Below are 21,535 nucleotides of genomic sequence, written 5' to 3' on the forward strand. Positions count from 1 at the left end.
TGCTTTACATTAATGTAAAACACTTAATAATTATAGATTATTTGTGTGTGCGTGTGCCACCCTGTCCTTTATGTTATTATGTCATGTATATCTTTTCTAATACTAGCAGTGCTCCGTGGAGTGTAAACTAGTCTGTGGCCGGTGTTGTAGATTGCTTGCCCACAGCGGAGGAGGAAATCGTGTGGAACAGGATTGCGGAATATCCCTTTGTGTGTGTGTTTTCTTTGCTTCCTAACACACACGAGCCACTCTGAAGAAAGATCTACCCAGACAATGGGTGCCAGAGCATATGAGATGTGGGAGTTAAAGGAGCCACGTCGGTGTGAGTGGAGGAGGTGGCGATCATTGCATAAAGCTGCAAAGTTTTGTCGTGATCCTGCACGTTTTTTTCCCCTGCGGCCTGATTGGGGGCTGTGACTCAGTGCATCTGCATCACACAGCGACAACTTAAAAGGTCGGAAGCACTTGTGCAGTTTGTGCTGATGCATTTGCCCAGCTGCACGTTGTGGAGCCTCTTATAAAAAGCAAAACCTGAGCACCTTTGTACTCTGAGCTAACCCCATGCGCCACAGGTTTTTGGAAATGACGCAATTTTTTGTAATGTTGCCTTTCTGTACATCACAGTCGCTTTAAAATCAAACAACCAGGATGTGATTCAGATGCAGAGTCTGAGCTTTACATCAAATGGTTTAACGAACATGAAACAGTCTGAAAGTCTAGAACACCTGGGCATCATGGACAGATTCTCTGTCTTTAGATGATGTGAAGGGTTTTTCTTAATCAGATGAGGGGGTTTTTTGCTTTTCAGGCTTTTTTGTGTAGCCGAGAAGGTCAGTTGTTGATTTGTCCTGTCCTATAAGGATTTTGCTATTTCTCTAACAAGACTATTTGGTTTTTCAGCCTTACCTCCATCACCTACATCTATGTCTCTTTGGACATCATGTTGAGAGTTCTGCTGAAAATCTACAGAGCTCAACACTTGGAATCAACTCCAGGTCTCTCACCAGCCTGATTTGTCATGGAATAACCAGGAAACATTGCTTAATTGCTGTTGAAACTGCTTATATCATGTAATACTTTTGTTAAACCACTTGAAGTAAAGCTCAAAGTCTGCCCCTCATTTACATCTGGATTGTTGGATTAAAAAACAAAACATACTGCCGTGATTTGTAGACAAACAGAAAATGTGTCATTGTCCAAAATCCCATATGGACTTCACTGTAGTTTCAAACAGTAATGCTCAATACTCACGTCTGGTCCTTTACATCCAGATCCAGCTTTACCAATAGGAATGTGCGATTTAACTGTAACCTCTTCAGCTTTTACAACTAATCACACATTAAGAGTAACATTACTACAAACATCCCGATCTAGGCTAGTGTCACAGAGTGTTACAATGGTTTTCTTTGTCTCTTTCTTTACATTTATCTGGGATATTTTATATTTATTTGCACAGATAAAGTACAAGAAACATATTCTATCAATAGGTGGGTGGTGATGCTTAAAAGGTATACAGTAAAAAAGTTTTTTAAAAAAAAATCTTAATTTCATCACCGAGGTAAAAATGTGAGTACAGAATAGATGAAAAGCCAATGTACTTTTTTAGCAGAAGCCTGTTGGAAATCTTTAAAGGGATATGAAGACCTTATTAGCTCTTGTTATATCTAGATCAAGGTCTATTAAACCTTCCTCTACTTGACTTGTATTGCTGTAAGTATGAATAACATGAATTAGCATGAATTCCTTTTTGAAGCTGTTCATTTTTTGAATGTTTTGGGGGATCTGGGTAGATAAAAGAATCTCAATAAGTCACAAAAGACATTGAAGGAATGAATTTTAGCTACAATAGCAACATAAACCTCAGGTTTAAAAGGTCAGCAGCATTTTTCAGCTATTTTATTCTTGATATCTTCATGGGCATCACATGACATTTGGTGCCGATGAAGCTGACTGCAAGTGACTTTGATGATCACCCTTTTCATGATGTTGAAATATCAACATCTGTTTAACGGAAGCGTAGACATTCAAGGTCCCCACAACATGGATTTTAGAAAATTTAACAAAGCAGGCAACCACATCACTAAATCCAGAGTTCCAACAGGGAAAACAAAGAACCTTGTCATGCGTTTAAGTGCAGGTAACATCAAAATGAACACTAATTTAGCTCAGTTTATTCCCATTAGTCCTTCTTTAATTTATAGGCTTCATAAGGACATATATGTGAATGAAGGTGTGTGTATACATTCACCGCCTGCTTAGGTAAACAGGTGTCAGTCCGTTCCAACTGGCATGCATTTCAGGTGGCTTGAGGTGGGCCAGTTGGTTGCCAGGGAACCAAGTTTAGTGGCGCTCATGTTACACAGATCTCCTCACTCTTATCTGTCATTGTGTCCTGGTTATCATCACCTCCAGAAACCCTTTCGAGGACAAGCTGAGGAGACTTCAATTCAAAGCCTTTTTTTAGTTTTTAAAATCAACTCCCTTTTAAGTGCCAACGTTTCCAGGTGTTGCTCGCAGGTGTCTGTTGCAGTCAGGATGCAGCTGGTGGCATTTACTGTTCTCTCCTCCACTCTGCTGCTTCTAGCAGTGATCCATTCTGTGTATCTACAGCCAGGTATGGGTCTATCCGTATGTTTTATTTTCTTACAGCGTGTCCATTTCAGTATATTTTGCTCTGAACCTGCTTGTGTGTCTTCCTAAGCTTGCCATCTGCTGTCTATTTTCGTGCTTTAATCTGTTGTCTTTCCTCATTAATGTCTCACTTCTTATTTACTGGTAAGATGGCTTTTTGTCTATTATTACTAACACACCACAAAGCAGCACAAATAAGAGAGTTTAACAGGAAGCAATTATCTTTTTCTTATCATCATAAACTTCTGCATTCTCAGATACTGTCCAAACTAACAGGATATCATATAATAATGAAGCTGCTGTAGAATAAATGGGCACTGGCCAGCCAGCTGGGTTTTGATTGACACTGCTAATTAACTGCCAGTGTTGTCCCTCCTACAGATTGTTCTCAAGCCGAGTCATGTGACCTGTGTGTCGGCGATTCCATGCTCAACCTGACAGGCTGTGTCTGGAGGCTTTGTCCAAATGGTGACACACACACACACACACACACACACACACACACACACACACACACACACACACACACACACACACACACACACACACACACACACACACACACACGTGACCTCTGATAGTAATTCAATCACCAATGCTGCTGTAACACTAGCTCCCCTGGTTTGTAGAAGATCACTGAATTATTGAGTGATGCCGGGGTCTGTCTCCCTCAGGCAATGATACAGGCATGTGTGTGACCGATGAAGGGGATTCGGCAGACAACGGCATGAACTGCAGCTGGACCAGAGTGTCTGAATTGTGCACAGGTATTAAAAAAATGAACATAATTTTGGGGGGGATGATATCAAGTGTTTTTCTGCCATCTTCATAACCCTGTTACATAATTCATTCCCCAGTTGTAGAGTCTGTCGCTGCGGGAGGTGGTAAAACCGTTTCAGGTAAACTGAATCAACTCTGCTTCAGACGTCATCTCCTAGTCCCATAACAGCTGACTAAAAGATTCCCTAAAGGCAATCCAGTCATCTCCACCCGCTAAAAACCCTGACAGCACTTTATAAATATATATATATATATATATATAAAACAACCAGTGAATTCTGTGTCCTTTCCCTCAAGGTGATGACAGCAACACCAACTCCTCCCCCGAGTTCTCCCAGGCCAAGTTCGACATGTCCAGCTTCATAGGCGGCATCATACTCGTGCTGTGTCTGCAGGCAGGCGGATTCTTCGCCATGCGCTTCCTCAAATCCAAAGAGCAGAGCAGCTACGACCCCATGTGAGTTTATGCGCGGAGGTGTTGGAGAACACAGAATCTCACGCGTTTGTGCGAAACGTGTTAAGTGCAACAGCAGCCTCTGGTGGCAGGAATCGTCAACAACACACGATGCACAGCGCAAACGGTTCACCTTCAGCATCTCTGCCTGTCTTGTTTTGATTCTGATCACACACACTTTCCATCAGTCTATACACACTCTTCTGTCTGTCTTCATGCAGAGAGCAGCCACAGTGAAGACAAGATAAATGACGGACAAGCAGACGGTGCAGAGAAGGACAGCAGAACGGTGACTCATCTGGTTATGACGACAAGAATTTTTTTCCCTCTCCTTTTTTCCCCCTGTCGTTTTTTTGGTCTGGTCCCTGTGTGTACCCCCTGGGGGATGGGTGTGTTTGTACGAGGACATATTCCCAAAATACTGCATTGTGTAACAAGTGTCTGTGCATGAGCTCACTGCAGTATTTACAGTTCACGATCAGTGTGTTAGATGCACGATCAAGCAAGACTTTGATTTCTGCAGAATTTTATGCAACTGCTTTTTGATCATACAATTCACCTTAAATTACAGTAATTTAGGTGTTTATACTGTTATAAATAGTGTGGTGCAGTTATATTATTAAATTTAGGCTGTAGTTCAGACAAGGTCACAACAAACATTTTATCCATCGTCTTTGAGTACATTTCTGTTCATGTGCATTTTGATAACTTTCTAGAGTTTTTTTGAAACAAAAATAACCAAATGTTAACCTGTAATGTATGAAATTATTGATTAATATAATATAAATATAGTAACTAAGGTCCTAAAATCCACTCACAGGCTGTTATACCTCTTTCCGTCAAGTTGCAGTGAGTGTTTGTGCTGCTGCGGATGCAGGGAGACGCCTTCCTTTGGTGCCTTTTGAAAAAAAAAAAAAAGTAATCCTACATTTTAAATGGTTTGAGGAGTGATTACATAGCTTTACTAGCAGTGATGCTTCTTCTATTTCCATGAGAAGAAAATCATGCAGGCTGCTTCATTCACCAGTTATTGTTTAAACATTTTCAGCAGGTCCTTGTATAGCCACTGACATCACTGCTTCCAGCTTTGGGGTCGGCTGTTTTATGGTGGCCTGCTACTGCCAGTCTTATTTTAGTGGGGGGAAAAATAAGCTACAGCTCGGACACCTGCACCTCACTGATGGAAAGGAAGTGTTAGAGATAACAACTGTGATAACAACCTGTGAACCACTGAGAAAGACACACCATAACCTAAAACCTGAGCCCTAATAGCAGAGTCAGGATTTCAATCTTTATAAAAACCTCCAGTAATGACTCTAGTGGTGCATTACTTTTATTTTGATGCTCTTACTGTCAGTAGTTCAGACAAACCCAACGTGGTAGTCATGGAGAAGAACTCTGACTTGATTTCTCAGATTTATAATAAAGTTTGAACCATTTGATTGCTGTTATAAAACAGGTGACATAGACGTGATCCTGTTTAAATAATACTAATGTTGGTTAAACTCATTAATATGAGCTGTTTGATTTTTTTGTGATGACACTGGATTTCCTGAATAAACTAGGAATAAGAAGAGGTGTCTCTCAGTATGTTTGGTATGTCTTTGCTTTCTTGCATTTAAATACGCAAACACAACTCGTGGTTCCTGAGTACTTAAAGGTAGAACAGGAGGCAGAGTCTGCAGCTTCATGCCCCTCTTCTGTAGAACCAGCTCATAGTTTGGATTCAGGGCACAGACAGCCCCCATAGTTTTTAAATCAGGCTTAAAACGACCCTTTTTGATAAAGCATTTAATCAGGGTTGGATCGGGTGACCCTGAAACCTCCCCTAGTTAGGTCTAGGCTGCTGAGGACTTCCTATTATTCACTCACCTTAACACCACTTTACATTTAATCATTAGTTATTAATCATTATTTTCTCCATTTCCTCCCCTCATAACCCCCAACTGGTCACTGCAGATGTCTGCCCCTCCCTGAGCCTGGTTCCCCTGGAGGTTTCTTCCTGTTAAAAGGGATTTCTTGCCTTCCCACTGTTACCATGTTCTCACAAGGGTCATGTGATTGTTTGGGTTTTCACCTTAAATATGAAGCAGCTTGAGGCGTCCGAGGTGTGATTTAGCACTATATAAATAAAATAGAACTCGGCAGAAGAACTGAACTATGATCTGCTTAAGACCAAGGACCTGTTAATAAAAATGACCTGTCCATGTACCATATCTGGGTGTCAGTATGGACCCCAGTATTTGGCACTAACAGAGCACTGATGGGACTCTTTAGGGGAGCAGAGCGAGGGCTGGTTGGATGCTTTGGTCTCTGTCTGAGCCAGGACCTATACAGGCTTGAATAAGTCCACACAAAAAAGCTTTCCCCATCTGAGGAGACTGTGGCTGTCATCCAAGTTTGGTGACAAAGGACAGAACTGGGCCTTTTTCTTTCTTTCATCCTCTCCTACCCTCCCCCCTCTGCCTTGCACACACTCACACAATGCAGTTCCACTGAGGGAAAGGGAAGTCCAACACCTTACCAAATTTAAACCGAGGCTGGTTACACGTATGGGTCTGTGTTCCTCTTCAAAACAGCCAGAAGGCTCGATATCTGCGTGCTTGTTTGTGCACAGTAAGGCCAGGTAGGCAAGAGTGTGTGTGCTTAGCAGGTGTGGACAGCTACAAGATACATCCCACCTCCACCCTGCAGTTTGGTAAAACATCCGCGTGAGTCATATCACACAGTCAGACAAATACACAGTATCAGCACGCGCGCGCGCGCGCGCGCGCACACACACACACACACACACACACACACACACACACACACACACACACACACACAGCTGAGAGCAGCTCCTGTGCGGACTAATTCTGGAGGGCGTGTTCACTCCGTTTACTCAGCACACAAGCGTCGACGTACACAGACATACACATCGCACTGAGGAAAACTTTTCCTGAGAACTTTTCCCCCCGATGGAACCAGTGGAAGCTGTCAAATAAGGTAACCCGGTTTTTCTTTCGTGTGTTTCTTTCTGTGTTTCTAACAGAAGGGAGAGGAGAGAGTTTAATCTTTAATCTTTAAAGGGAAAAGTTGCGACAGGTGTTTCCTCTCTCGCGGTAGATCCGTAATGAGAAGAAGTGCACTGACCTATTTCTTTTCTCCCTAAAGGGCACTTCGCGTAAATAAATAAGCCTAAATAATTAAACCCATTAACAGTCTTAAAAACAAGTGTTCAGTCACTTTTAGAGGTTTAAACCTATATAACAATAAAAAAAACACCAAAGGAGTGCTTTATGGAGGAACTATTGATAAGAACAACAACGTTGTTATTAATATTACTCGGCGTGTTTTGTGAAAACTGGAGCACTTTGTGCGTGGCGTTTTCTAACCTACCCGTTGACAGGCGAACACGTTCCTGACGCGCATGCGTTAACTTCTCAAAAGTAACTAGCCTTAGGCGTTGGGGACATGAAAACTCATTAACAGTTATTACATGGTGGTGCAGAAGGTTAGATCATCCATCTCGGCCTCACATTAGCTGAAAGTGAATTCAGTAGTAGGTTGTTATTAATCTTTTTGAATGTAGTTTTTTAGGCTGTCTACAGTAGAGTACTTAAGAGTAGGAGGGAGTGAAAGTCATTGAAGACAGGAAAGGCTCACCTGGAACAGCATGTATCAAAGCTTCAAAGAGTACTGCATCCTGAAAGATACCAGGGAGCTCGCTTCAGGTGATTTAAAGAAAAAAAGAAACAGCTTTATTATAGGTTTCCTCTTAAGCATTTCTCTACTATGTTTCATGTAAATGACAATTTGTGCAGTTTGTAACCTTCAGACCTCTCTGAGCAAAGTAATGTCATCATTAGTATTTAGTATTAGTATTTATTTATTTATTGTCATTGTCAAGAACAATGAAATTGCGTTTGGGGCTTCCATACAACCCAAAAAAAAAAAAAAAGAAAAAAAAAAAAAGAAGAAAATAATAAATACCCCTTAAAACCCAAGTGTACATATTTAACCCAGTGTGACTCCAATGCAATAAGACAATCCTTAGCAATAATGTTCGTAGAAATTCAGACAAAGACCTGAGAAACATGACAAAATACAACAATGCAACCCATTCAATATTATTGTACTGTGAGATATGATATCAGATATGATAGTTATCTATTTAAGAAAGAGGGGGGGGGCAGGAGGGGGAAGAGAATAAAGATATGATGCACCAATGCAGACCAGTTCATTGCTATTAAGAAGTTGGATATGGTTATTGTCCGTGAGAGGGGGGCAGAGAGTTCAGGAGCCTCACAGCCTGTGGATACAGGCTGTTGGCCAGTCTGGATGTTCTGGCCTGTATAGACCTGTACCTTCTCCCTGAGGGCAGCAGATGGAAAAGGTGGCGCGCAGGGTGATGTTGGTCCCGCAGGATACTGTGCACCCTCCTCAGACAGCGAGTGGGGAAGATATTACTGATCTCTGGCAGACTTGTTCCAATAATTCTGCCAGCTTCTTTCACCACCCGCTGGAGTGCTTGCTGATCGGCCTTGGTGCAGCTGGGGAACCACACTAGAGATCCATACGTCAGAACGCTGCTGATGGCACAGTTGTAGAAGTTCAACATCAGAGATCTGGGAATGTGTGCGCTCCGCAGTCTCCTCAGGTAGTAGAGGCGCTGTTGGGCCTTCCGTACAACTGAGGTGATATGGTTGCCCCAGGACAGGTCCTCGGTCACAGTTACCCCCAAGAATTTAAAACTGCTCACCCTCTCCACCGCCTCACTGCCAATGAAGAGAGGCAGATGGTTGTTATGACCCCTCTTCCGGAAATCTACAATGATCTCCTTGGTCTTTTTGGTGTTTAAGACCAAGTTATTGTCGTGGCACCATGACTCTAGTTGTTGCACCTCTGTCCTATAGTTTGTCTCATCATTGTTGGATATAAGTCCGAGCACTGTAGTGTCATCTGCAAACTTAACAATGAGATTGGACGCGCAGGAGGAAATACAGTCATGGGTGAAGAGAGTGTATAGCAGAGGGCTCAGAACACACCCCTGAGGGGCACCGGTGTTGACCACAAGGGTGGAAGAGGTGTTCTTACCCACTCTGACACTCTGTCTACGGTTAGTGAGGAAGTCCACAATCCAGTTGCACAGAGAGGAGTTAAGTCCCAGTTGGTGGAGTTTGGGACGGAGTTTGTATGGCCGGATGGTATTAAAAGCCGAGCTGTAGTCTACAAAGAGGAGCCGTGCATAGGTGTTCCTGTGTTCCAAGTGCTTCAGTAATGTGTGCAGCACTGTGGCGATCGCATCCTCGGTTGACCGGTTCTCCCTGTATGCAAACTGGTGCGAGTCCAGGGATGGTGGAAAAGCAGCTCTGATGTGTTTAATGACCAGTCTCTCCAGGCATTTGGCGGGAATGGGGGTGAGTGCCACAGGTCTGAAATCGTTCAGACATGTGACATTTGACTGTTTTGGGATGGGAACGATGGTTGCTGCTTTGAAACAGGATGGTACCAGTGAACAGGACAACGAGGTGTTATATATAGAGGTGAAGACGTCCGCCAGGTCCGCAGCACAGTCTTTTAGCACCCGGCCCAGCACTCCATCCGGCCCGGCCGCCTTCCTGGCGTTAATGCTCCGGAACACACGCCTCAGCTCATGAGTGCTCAGGACCGGAGCAGGGTCGGTTGAGGGGAGAGGGGACAGGACAGGGTCGGTGTTCTCCCTGTCAAAACGGGCATAAAAGAGATTTAGATCCTCAGCCAGAGTAGAACTGTCGGCTGAGGGTGATGGTGTTCTTCTTTTGTAGTCCGTGATAGCCCTGATGCCCTCCCAGACCTGCCTTGGGTTTGTGTTGTTCTCAAACCTGGCCTCGATACGCCTCCTGTGCTGCTGCTTGGCAGTCTTGATGCCTCTTCTCAGGTTGGCCCTGGCAGCACTGTATGCCTCCTGGTCCCCGGATTTGAAAGCGTTGTTCCTTGTTCGAATAAGTTGTTGAACTCCGTGTGTCATCCAGGGTGGATTATTAGGGAACACACGGAATCGTTTCCAAGTTGTTACATTGTCCACACAGAAACAGATGTAGTCCAAGACAGTGGAGGTGTAACTGTCCAATGCGACACGATTGTCAGTGTCCTGCACCTTGAATACATCCCAGTCTGTGCAGTGGAAACAGTCCTGAAGCATCGGAATAGCATCCTGCGGCCATGTTCTCACGGTTTTGGTTGTAATCCCAGTGCTCTTGATCTTTTGTGTGTATATTGGGTGTAGCAGAAGGGAGAGATGGTCTGACAGACCCAGGTGGGGATAAGCCTGGGCTCTGTACGCATTCGCCATGTTGGTGTACACCTGGTCCAACGTTCTATCTCCTCTGGTAGCACACTTCACATTACGGTGGAAATTGTGAACCATTAACCAAATTTTACATGTGGGGGAAAAAAAAGTTTACAGGACTCGGCTCAGTCCTTTAAAAACAAAAAGTACACCCTATGATTAAACCACTTGTAGAAATACCTTTAGCAGTATTAACTTGAGGTGATTATTTCTGTGTGACTTATTCCCCCACAAAGGGTCAACATATGTGGATGAATTCGGTCCACTCTTCTTACACAACATCATCAGCATTGCTTCAACTTATTGTGGTTTGCAGGCTCTCTTTGATGCACAGCTATGTCGCCACAACATTTCAATCAGGTTAAGGTCTAGACTTTGACTGGGCCATTGCATCACCTCGATTCATTTCCTTTTCAGTTGTTCTGCTGTAGATTTGCTATATTTGACATGAATATTTTGGTTATACAAAGGGGCTCATGGTCAGCTCAATGACTGTGAGGTGCCCAGGTCCTGTGGCTGAGAACCACGCCCAAAACATCCCCCCACTTCACCACCTGCTGACAGCTAGTATGAGGTGTTTGGTTGTCATGTCCCCCAAAAGGGCCAAGGGGATGAGGAGTAACAATAGTAAGTCCAGGAGGAAAAAGAAAAGACAAAAAACCTTTATTAAAAAGGACTTAAAGAGATGGCTACACTATAACAATCAAACAAATATGTCAACAAACTAAAACACACTGAAAAGAAAGGAAATCATTAACAAACCAAAGAAAAACACCGCTGCTGTCAGCAGCTACTCACTGGTAGCTCAAACACACCACTAAATGCTCTGTAACAGTACACCTATAACCAGTCATTTGCAGCTGGGGGGGGGGAACAGCTACTCACTGGTACCTCAAACCCCACACCTAAGCTCACCACAGCACTCACTCTGAGTGACTAAGTGGGCCGTCACCAGCTTTTATGCAGGTGGGTGGTTAATTGCTGAGTGGAGCCAGCTGTGCACCAGCTCCTCAGAAGAAATGGGTGGCAGCTGAAGTCAGAAGGAAAGGAAAACAGGACACACACGCAAAGTTTGCTAGGGCGTGACAGTAGTGCTGTGCATCGTGGCTAAACACTTTGGCGTTGTCTCTTTAAAGGACATTGTTTCAGAGGTCTTGTGGTTTATTTAGAACTTTGCAAACCTAATCTGTGCTGCCACATTCTTCTTAGAGATAAGAAGATATGTCCTGTTTAACACCGTCATGAATTTAACATTTAACATGCTAACTGTGGCTATAGCTCTTGGGTTTTCTGCAGTTTCTCTGAGCATTACATGGCCTGACCTTGAACTTCATTTGATGGGACATCCACTCCAGTGAAGAACGTGGCATTGTGTTAGCATAGAAGTAAAGAGCAGCAAACTTCCCAAACTTGTGCTTTTAAAGAGGCACTCACACTTACTGATAATCATAAATGAAGTGCATTTGATTAGCAGGACCTGGCTGCTGATTACCTTCTTAATTCCAATGGGAACAGCAAGATGTACTTAGTGTTTTATAGGAATGTGAACTTTCTTTTTCAAATGACTTTAACCAGACAAACCTTCATTACTGTTAAGAGGGAAAAAAATCTGGAAGGCTAGTTTGCCGAATTTTCTTTTTTCTTTACTGTTGACTGTACTGTACTGCACTATTTGTGTTGTGTAATGATAGTCAAACACACTTTTGTCTTAGGGATGGAAGGAAAGCAGGGAGACTCCTCACTTGACTTGAGCCACCTGACGGAGGAGGAGCAGACCTCCATCCTGCAGGTTGTACAGCGTGACTTGGAGTTACGTCGCCGTGATGAAGGACGTGTAAGGTCAGAGGTGACTATTTATTCAAGTCTGACTGATATGTGTGCTAATCTCTTCGGATGTTTGTAACCGTATGGGTGGGATTGGTCCTCAGGCATATATTACTTTCTTTGGTGTTGGTGCAAAATCTCCCTTTAGTGTTCAGGTCAAGTAAGACACAGTTGGTGATCAATTATAATTATTTCCTTATACTTCGTCACATGTTTTTATCAATTTTTTTTGCCATAACTTTTAATTAAGCTGCTTTGAATATCAGGTGTTACAAAGAGTGTCTCTCTGTTGATGATGCAGAACCCTCGAGCGGAGAGAGACGAACTCAACCCGTCTGCGCTTCCTGTCAGGGGCGTGGTTCAGCGAGGAGTGTAGCAAACGCCATCTCAACTGGACTTCGGGCTGCGACCTGGTCCACGCCACCATCCGCCACAGGAAGACAAAGAGCAGAGGTCAGTTTTCAGTTCATGTAGTACAATTGTCAGCGATCAGCAGGACTGTTTTCTGTCTGTCTGTGTTTACTGTCTGTGATTGCTGACAGATGTGTCCCTGAATGGACTTTTCAACATGGAGCGAGAGGACAACAACAACACTTTACTCGAGACTGAAGGACGTGTGAAGGACAGCAACCAGGAAGAAACTGAAGGGTTTGTGGGGATGACTGTGAGACAAACGGACTGATTGTAACATTTATCTGCTGCTACATCTCCCAATATTTGTTTTCAGGACTCAGAGTTTGAAACCGGTACCCACATCCACAGTAAACGGACCCGTGTCACAGGTTTGTGCGTGCATTCTTCTTCCCCTTTTTCCATTCTTGTCCTAATAACCATGTAAATACGAATAATTTACAGGGTCTCCAGCACAGTAACAGCTCCTCATCATCCAAAGGTATGAAATTCCTCCCCCGCTGTGTCTGTGCCTCTCTAGCCATCCCTCAGTAATGTTATTAACTCAATGTTGTGCTCACAGAATGTGAAACCAGAAGTAACGGCCAATCGGAGGAACCTGAGGTGATTATACCACACACCCACAGATTACCATGACTAATGGTTCTGGCAAACACTGTTGAATTGGTCTTTATTGTACCTCCTATTCAAAGACACTGAGTCAATATTTGTCATTTTTTCAGTGTATAAATCCAAAAAACAGCCAATGCAGTACTTCAACGATCATTTTCATACAGTGGCTCCAGAAAGTTGCGCAGTTTTTGTTGTGTATTTAATTATATATTGATCAAATCAGTCATCACTTACAATCAGTTTTTACTCGATAAATCAAAATGTCTCATTTGTTAAAATTTCAGACTCATTGCAATGGTTCTCAGGAGGCTGTGTTACAGTTGCAAGCAAAGGAAAAGAGGGACTCAGCTAGACTCGTGCAGCATATAGAGAATCAGTTTTATCAGCAAATTTAGCAAAACTGCAGTACTCTGCAAAAGTCTTGAACCACCTTTCATTTCTTTATATTTTGCTTCCAAGAAGTCGGACTTTCTTGTAGTTTTTTTTTTTAGTTGTTTTGAGCACCAGTTCTCAAGTCTTTCTGAAGGTCTTTCAAAGTTTTTCTTTGAGTGCTTTTTCAGTCATTTTTTATCAGTCTGACCATTTTCAGAGGATTGTTTTCTTGGTTAGTTTTTGGATAAATAACTGCACCTAATTCAATGGATGAACAAGTGATTAATCTACATGAATACTTACAGACTATTTAGCAATAAATAACTAAACAAACTGGCCCTTCAGTTGATCTGTTTACTGAAGCCTCATCACAAATGGTCTCAGTAGAGAGGTGGCTGTCAAGTAGCCATTCTTAAGGAAGGGAAACGGGGAGAAAAAGCTCAAGTGCTGAACTGAAAATCAGTGGAAATTTGTCATTTAAATCTGTAAAAAAACAGTGGAGCATTTGTCTTAGTTGGGACTGTATGGCAGCCAGTGGTGTTGGAGATTTGAATCATTGAATTATGAGCAAATAAAAGTACCATCAGATTTGGATCCACCATTTAATACCTTCTTTAAAGCAACTGATTGGTAACAGTTTCATTTTTTCAGCATAATAATGACCTCAAACATGCTGCTAATGCAGTAAAAGCATACATGGATAGAAAAACAAACAATGGGAAGCTATCAGTCATGGAGTGGCCTCCCCAGACAGGGACTTCAACGTTATTGAAGTATTGTGAGATCATCTTGACGGAGAACAGAACAAAAGGCAGCCAAGATCCAAAGAAGAGCCCTGGACGTCCTTTAGGAAGCCTAGAGAACTATTCCACAAGATTACTTGATAAGACAAAAGAAGCTTGTCTGAGAGAGTTCAGACTGCGCTAGAATAAAGGTGATCGTACGAAATGCTGACTTCTAACGTTATTAGTATTGTATTAACACTGTTTTTCCCTTCTATACTTTTTTCCAAACATGTTTGTATGTTTCATTTAGTTCCTGCACCTATTTCCATTTTTTCTAGCAACAAACAAGAAATGAGGAGACATTATCAATCAAGATATATGCAAAACAGGAGAAGTGCTTGCTTAGTAGTGCAAAAGACTTGGTCTGAGTATAGAGTCCATATGTGAGTAGCCTGAGTGACGAGGGTTACTCAGACCACGGTTCAGATTGATGATGTGTGGAGGATAGTCCGAATGATGGGTTGCCCATCATGTGGGCGATCGTGGCACAAGAGTTGGCAGTTTGTCTTGTAACCGGAAGGTTGCCGGTTCGAGCCCCGGCTCCGACTGTCTCGGTCGTTGTGTCCTTGGGCAAGACAGTTCACCCGTTGCCTACTGGTTGCCTACTGGTGGTGGTCGGAGGGCCCGGTGGCGCCAGTGTCCTTGCCTCTGTCAGTGCGCCCCAGGGCAGCTGTGGCTACAATGTTACCATCACCAGTGTGTGAATGAATGGATGACTGAATGTAGTGTAAAGTTCTTTGGGGTCCATAGGGACTAAGTGAAGCGCTATACAAATACAATAGATGAGACTTAAAACAGCCCCACTCCCCCTCTGATTACCTGTAGAGTAACAGAGTGGATGTTCTGAACTTACCTGGCTTATACAAGCAGAAACTTCAAGTCTTCGAGAGCAGGAGGAAAAAGATTCTCTGATGAGACCAGAATTTAGCTACTATCCATGGAGCACGGAGTAAAGGATAAAATCTGAAGATGGAAAACTCTTTGGGTTATTTGTCAGCTGGACAAAGCTGAGGGAAGGCTGAATACAATCAAAGACAGAGGACACTATAAGAAGCAACCTGACATGGGGATAAACACATCACCTTTCAGCATATCAGTGAATCAGTATTACTCAGGAGTGTTTTCTGGCAGTCTGGATTGTCCAAGGTAAAATGAGATCTGCACGGAGAAGGCAGCAAACGGGTTGATGGATGCTTTCTCGATCCGGTCTGATGAGTTTGAAGGAATCTTCTAAAAAATAATATCAGAAATAATCTAGATGTGTGAAGCCAGTACAGAGTTATCCAAGAAGACTGAAATCTGTTATTGCAGCCAGAGGGGCTTCTACTGAGTGGTAAATTATGGCTCTGGGTACTTTTGTAAATGAGGCATTATTATGGTGTATTGAGTGTGTGTGCATGTTCGTGTGTGTGTGGGTGGTTGGGATGCCACTTTTACCCATTAAAAACTCCTTCAAAGTATACTAAAAGTTTATGACAGATGTTTTGTGTCTAATTATAACGCTGCATAAGAACTGTGAGTGTGTGTGTGTGTTTAGGAAGACTTGATTGACAACTATAATGGGGACACTGACTCGCTGAGCAGCCTGACAGAGACGGATCCTTCTTCTCTGAGAACTAGCAGCTCCACCAACAGTCTTCATTCGGGCTACGTGGTACATGCACATACACACGCACAGCATACTTGCATGCACGCACACACATTTGATTAATTGCCTATTTGGCGACGCAAGATGACTCAGCTCAGGACAATGACGTAGGAGCTGATCTTTCCTTTGCGTATGTGTTATAGCTCAGCGGTAGCATGATGAGTCTGTTCAGCTCGGGGGATTTCGGAGTGGTTGAGGTGAGGGGCCGTATCCAGTACTCATTGGCTTACAACAGCCAGAGGGAGGAGCTGCAGGTCAAAGTGTATCGTTGTGAGGACATTGCTGCAGCACGCAAGAACCGGTCTGACCCGTAAGTGACTGCATGTTTGCATGCATGTGATGTGATCCGGGCCCATATGGAGCCAGTCTAGCAATGGATGTGTGTTTTTCACAGATATGTTAAAACCTACCTCCTGCCGGACAAGTCAAATCACAGTAAGAAGAAGACTTCAGTGAAGAAGAAGACCCTAAACCCAGTTTATGATCAGACACTCAGAGTGAGACTCTCTGTCATTTACATGTTACATAAAGTGTCAATCACAGAAATCCCCCACCAGCATTTAACTAAAGTTACCTAAATAACAAAAACACACTCATGATGTATGTTCTTTCAGTATAAGGTGCGGATCGGGGAGCTGCGGAGTCGGACCCTGAACCTCTCTGTGTGGCATGCCGAGCCCCTGGGGAGGAACGTATTTCTCGGGGAGGTGGAGGTGACTCTGGCGCTCTGGGATTGGACCTGCACACAGCCTCTGTGGCAGGACTTGCAGCCACGGGTAGGAAGGACCTGGCATCAACGAGTGGCATGCAAACACACACTCTTGTAGTTGCATAAATTAGTGTGTGTGTTTGTGTTTGAATGGTGCCAGATAAATATTTACCAGCCCACTGTGGTGCCTGCATCTACATTTGTTTAGTATCTGAGTGTCTTTGTAGCAGCAGTTACAGCAGCTTTGTTGGAGACAGAATGTGGGGAGGTGTCTCTTGTGTCTGGGAGAGCTGAAGGGAGAGGAAGACATGCTGTGAATTTCAACTAGGTTTTATGTAACTTTAATCTTTCCCTGCTTCCACACTTCTCCTGCTTCCTTTTTTCCTTCTTTTTCATACTGTCATTTCCTCTGACTTCATCTTTTTTTATTTTATGTACGCTCTGTCACAGGTTTATCTGAGCCCAGACTCCATTAGAAGTCGTGGGAACATCATGTTCTCTATTAAATACATCCCAGAAGGATATGAAGGTGAGGAAAATACCTTAATACAACACGGATGCACGTTATATCTGTGTACCACAATCACCCGAATCTCATGCATTCTGTGTGTGTGTGTGTGTGTGTGTGTGTGTGTGTGTGTGTGTTAAGGTGGCGGTTTGCCTCTGACCGGAGAGGTTCACATCTGGCTTCGGGAGGCTCAGGGTCTCCTGTCCAACAAAGGAGGTGCTGTAGACTCCTTTGTTAGAAGGTGCGTCAGCTCTGCACCACATTTCCTGATATTTTGTCATCAGTTATCTACTCTGTCATTACGTATAAGCAGCACATTACATGTCATGTTGCATTCTTATCAGTAATTACAGAGTTCCCCGTATTTTCATGGGGATTTTCGCAATACATGATTCAAATGTGGTCAATCTCCCCTTCAGGGTCATGTCGTTGTGCACCTCTGCAGTGCTTCCAACATGACTACAAAACATTTCCTAAAAACTATATATTTTTTCACTCTACTTTTCATAGATGCACTCTGAACTTGTGATTATACACTGCATATCCTCCAAAACTAAGTGGCAAACTTTCATTTTGGAGAACTGGATAGATGTGCAAGTTGCAAATGAGGCTGGTGGTGAGCAAGGATTTGTTGGCATGGCCAAAAATGTTCAGACAAGCATGGTAACAAGGTGGTTTCTATCAAAAGCACGTTATGGTAAAGTAACCTAAGGAAAAATAGCAGATTCACATGGTCAGGTGGTCAGAATGGGACTCCCGTGGAGCAGTTTGGAAACTAGCAGTCACAGTGGAAGTGGTGCATAAGGAGATAGCCTTGAAAGGGAGGTTGGCCAAATTGAAATCATGTATGTTTTTTGGATTTTTTTATTTTTTTCTTCCTAATGGGCAAAACTTTGTGATAGCATTTCATGAATATTGAATTATTTCCATATGCCTGTAATTTGAGTCTTTAAATAATCCCACTAATTTACTTGCTCCACACCCCACAAGCTACATACTCCCAGATGCAAGTCGTCAAAGTGGTCAGAAGACCCGGGTGGTGAAGCACTCCATCAGTCCTACCTACAACCACACCATGGTCTACGACGGCTTCCATACCAGCGACTTGAGGGAGGCTTGTGCTGAGCTGACGGTGTGGCAACGCGAAGGGTTAAAGACTCATGTCCTCGGGGGCGTCCGTCTGAGCTGTGGAACTGGTTAGATCATCTATATTGCACATTTTAATAGTTTAACTGAAAATCACATCAAAAAAGACCCTAACTATTTAGGGTTACAGAGGAAGAGGTGATATAGAAAGAAAACTTGACCTCTGAGAAGTACAAAGAAGTAATGCAGCATCGTAATAAGGTCACATATTTATATAATTTGTGTTTTTTGAATAGATTGTGGTTACTGTTACACATAAATCTGACTAGAGAGTGACTATAAACGAAGGTGATTCTAACAGTTTTTGTAAATAGTTTGTCAGCGTGTTGTGCTGGCTATTTTTTTTTATAACTAGTGAAAAACAGTGAAAAGTGGTAAGATATCGCTGCATGATACATCCTTACCTGCAATACTATCTAAGAGCCCCAAGTGATTAGGGACTGCATTGTTTCCTCTTGTCTCCCTGTCTGTTGTTTGTCTCTGTAGTTGACTGGAGGCTCTGACAGGATCTCCTTGTCTTTGTGCTAAGCTTTTCAAATGGTGTCTCGTGGGTGCTGTGATACTTCACAGGTTTGCAGGAGGAAAGCACTTCCTGTGTTCAGGGCTGGAACATTAATGCAATTGTTGCACTTGTCTCATATTTCAATAGTAGGCTTTGTCGATTGTGTCTTGAAAACCTGTCTAATTTTTTTCTATAGTGCTGATAGTTGAGACAACCTTAGAGTGAAATGCTTCATACTGAACTAATGCCTGCTGGCATGTCAGGCATTTCATATGGTCGTGTCATCGGAGCGAAGTCACGTCGCTAGTAATGCAGCGTCTCTGTCTGTCCTCGTCTGCTTGGTTGCTTTTGAAATCTACCACATAGACTGCAAGATAGATTTAGCAGGTGTGTCTAGTGACATACAGAAAACAGTTTAGTTTCCCTCAAGTACTTATCCTTAATACTGATGGTGTTTTTTTTGTTTTTTTTTGCTCGTAGATTGTGTTACTGTGCTTTATATGGAGTGGGAAGCACTCAAGATCAAATTGCAGGCAGAGCATCAGCTCCATTATGTCTCACTGCGAAGAAGATCATGTCAGAGAAGTGGTGGGAAGTAACAGCTTTGAAGGATTTGTTTTGTTACAGACAGATTTTGAGCAAAGTTGTGTTCTTCACAGGCAGAGCTGTTGCCTGCTGAGGCTGTTTGTTGCTGTCAATTTTAGCTTGGAGGTTGTAGTCACGATTTCTCAATGGCTGTATGCAGAATTTTAGTCTGTTGGTTAAACCTTTTTCCTTCTTCAAATGGAGTGTATGTGCATGGACATGCAGGGAGTGTTTACATCTCTTTGAGAAAAACAGCTGCGGTAAAGTCCACAACATAAATAATGACCACACATGTGGGTTTTCTGTAATGCCAGGTCAGAGTTACGGCGAGGTCGTCAGCTGGATGGATTCCACAGAAGAGGAAGTCACTGTGTGGATGTCCATGATTGAGAATCCAAACCACTGGATTGACGCAACGCTACCGATCAGAACTAACCTCACCCGGCGGTCTGAGTGACTCAGACGTATCCTGCACTCAAGCGGAATCATTCGTATGCACGTTGCTATTATGGTCGGACTGAAGGGAAGCCATCTTCACATCTTCACATTTACCTCTCTGTCACAGTGATGCACACTTAAACACACAGGTGTTTTTCATATGTCCATACTATATACTGTACATGGCACAGAAACACACAGGGAGGTGTAAGCAGTGGTATAATATTTTGCCTTAACGGAGTGGATTGGATCGGTTCAGTCTGGCTCTAATCTGGCAAAGAGGCACTTTTTTGTTATTCAGTGTAGTTTATGAAGTACAAATCTAAGTGTTGAGTCATTAGTGCCCTGGCTTAGTGACTTCTCTGTGATATTACATGAAGTAAGAAGGGGGTGGGAGGTCTTTCCTTTTATTTCAAACGCAGTCTCAGCCCTTTCAGACAATTTAAGAAAGGCAGGCCTGATGACTTTCACTGTGAGAAATTCTCCTCATTCAGATAATTGTATCTTTTTTAGGTATCCCTATTGTAAGTAATTTGGAAAGTCCTTGCAGCTGAATTCACTCACCTAATCTCTTTTGACTGAATAGCTGACTACCACCTTGTGGTCAGACTGTATACAAATTCTCGACACACTGAGCAAATGACAGGGGGCGCAGTGACGGTCACAGGCAAAGAAGTGAGAAGAAAAGGGCCTGTTTCCGTGTTTCCCTAAAAATAAATTTTATTTTTCACATCAGCTATTCTTCTTTATATTTCTCACCAAGTAAGAATTTACTACATGAATCATGATTCATAACTTGTGTCCAGCAGATGGCAATATTTACAATACTTTTTCAAGCTGGAATAACAGTAAGTGTCTGTGTGTTGTGTCTTAACGTTTGTGATTTCTGCATCTCATCGCAGGTTTTCCTTAAGTTGCACCTTTCTTGTTGACACCAGATACTGGAAGTCCAGTATTATTGGTATAAAGAGGCTGTTTGAAGGCAATATTAATTGTTGAAAAAACGTCTGCAAGACACTGTAAGAATTAAATGTTATTGGTTTCATAGTTTCCCCTGAAACACTAAGCTCTTGTGGTGAATTTTTAAATGTCGGTCATTCTGTCTTTATATAATTAGGTTTACTATTTTATTACTTTTTATTATTGCCTTGGATAGTTATCTAATTCTAATTTTGTGTGCCCTGCAGATATTCACCATTGAGGTTTCTTTCTGAGAACTGCAGTCTGTTTTGATATCTGCTTCACAACACTGTCTGCTTAAAATAATGTATTAATCTTCTACTCCTGTAAGCTTTTTGTCATGAGAAATTACAGGTTGTCCTTGTTTTCTCCTTGACTCATTTTTCATGTCTAATATGATATCTAGCCGAGAGACATCAGTTGAAAATTACTTCTGACTCTAGCAGGTCCACGGTGTTGAATCATCCTTGAAAAACTAAATTAAAGTGACTGTGCACTTTTATTTTGTGGGGGGCTGATGGTGGACGTACTCTCCTTACATATCTGTTGTGTATCTATTTGCATTAGACCCTCAAAATTGCCCTTTAAATCATCAGATATACATGCTTTACACTTGCATGTTTCAGAACAAATTTTAATATTAGACAAAGATAACTTGAGTAAATTTAAAAAATGCAGTTTTTAAATGATTTAATCTATTCAAGGGAAAAAGTTCTCCTTGTTAAATCATGAATTCACTTTAACCACATCACAGACCTGTTGAATCAAAAAATGACATGGTAATAGAACCTATGCGACAAAGTGAAGTGGATTAAAAGTTTTCAAAAAGTAACACATCATGCCTCTAAAGAAACTGC

At 42.6% G+C, this 21,535-nt stretch overlaps 2 protein-coding genes across 3 annotated transcripts; both read left to right on the forward strand.

Moving 5' to 3' along the window:
* The first annotated feature begins 2,335 nt into the window (after window positions 1-2,335).
* On the forward strand, window positions 2,336-5,408 carry cd164l2 (CD164 sialomucin-like 2). Of its 2 annotated transcripts, XM_085262394.1 has the most exons (6): window positions 2,336-2,614; window positions 3,013-3,099; window positions 3,306-3,398; window positions 3,489-3,530; window positions 3,709-3,868; window positions 4,087-5,408. In XM_085262394.1, the coding sequence occupies exons 1-6, from the start codon at window positions 2,353-2,355 to the stop codon at window positions 4,100-4,102; spliced, it is 660 nt and encodes a 219-aa protein (XP_085118520.1). In that variant the 5' UTR covers window positions 2,336-2,352; the 3' UTR covers window positions 4,103-5,408. The 2 variants fall into 2 exon arrangements, with proteins under 2 accessions (XP_085118520.1, XP_085118521.1); XM_085262395.1 differs by lacking the exon at window positions 3,489-3,530.
* A 1,179-nt stretch (window positions 5,409-6,587) lies between these two features.
* LOC146549400 (synaptotagmin-like protein 1) lies at window positions 6,588-21,046 on the forward strand. The gene is made up of 15 exons (XM_085261749.1): window positions 6,588-6,853; window positions 11,891-12,017; window positions 12,304-12,455; window positions 12,545-12,650; window positions 12,730-12,784; window positions 12,858-12,894; window positions 12,976-13,016; window positions 15,720-15,836; window positions 15,974-16,140; window positions 16,225-16,327; window positions 16,445-16,606; window positions 16,990-17,068; window positions 17,189-17,288; window positions 18,038-18,243; window positions 19,595-21,046. The coding sequence occupies exons 2-15, from the start codon at window positions 11,893-11,895 to the stop codon at window positions 19,735-19,737; spliced, it is 1,593 nt and encodes a 530-aa protein (XP_085117875.1). The 5' UTR covers window positions 6,588-6,853; window positions 11,891-11,892; the 3' UTR covers window positions 19,738-21,046.
* Window positions 21,047-21,535: the final 489 nt, after the last annotated feature.

The sequence above is a fragment of the Mchenga conophoros genome, linkage group LG22, assembly GCF_057382185.1.
Source record: "Mchenga conophoros isolate Kocher_MC1m ecotype Shallow Benthic linkage group LG22, M_conophoros_male_GT1.1, whole genome shotgun sequence".
NCBI classification, from domain to species: Eukaryota; Metazoa; Chordata; class Actinopteri; order Cichliformes; family Cichlidae; genus Mchenga; species Mchenga conophoros.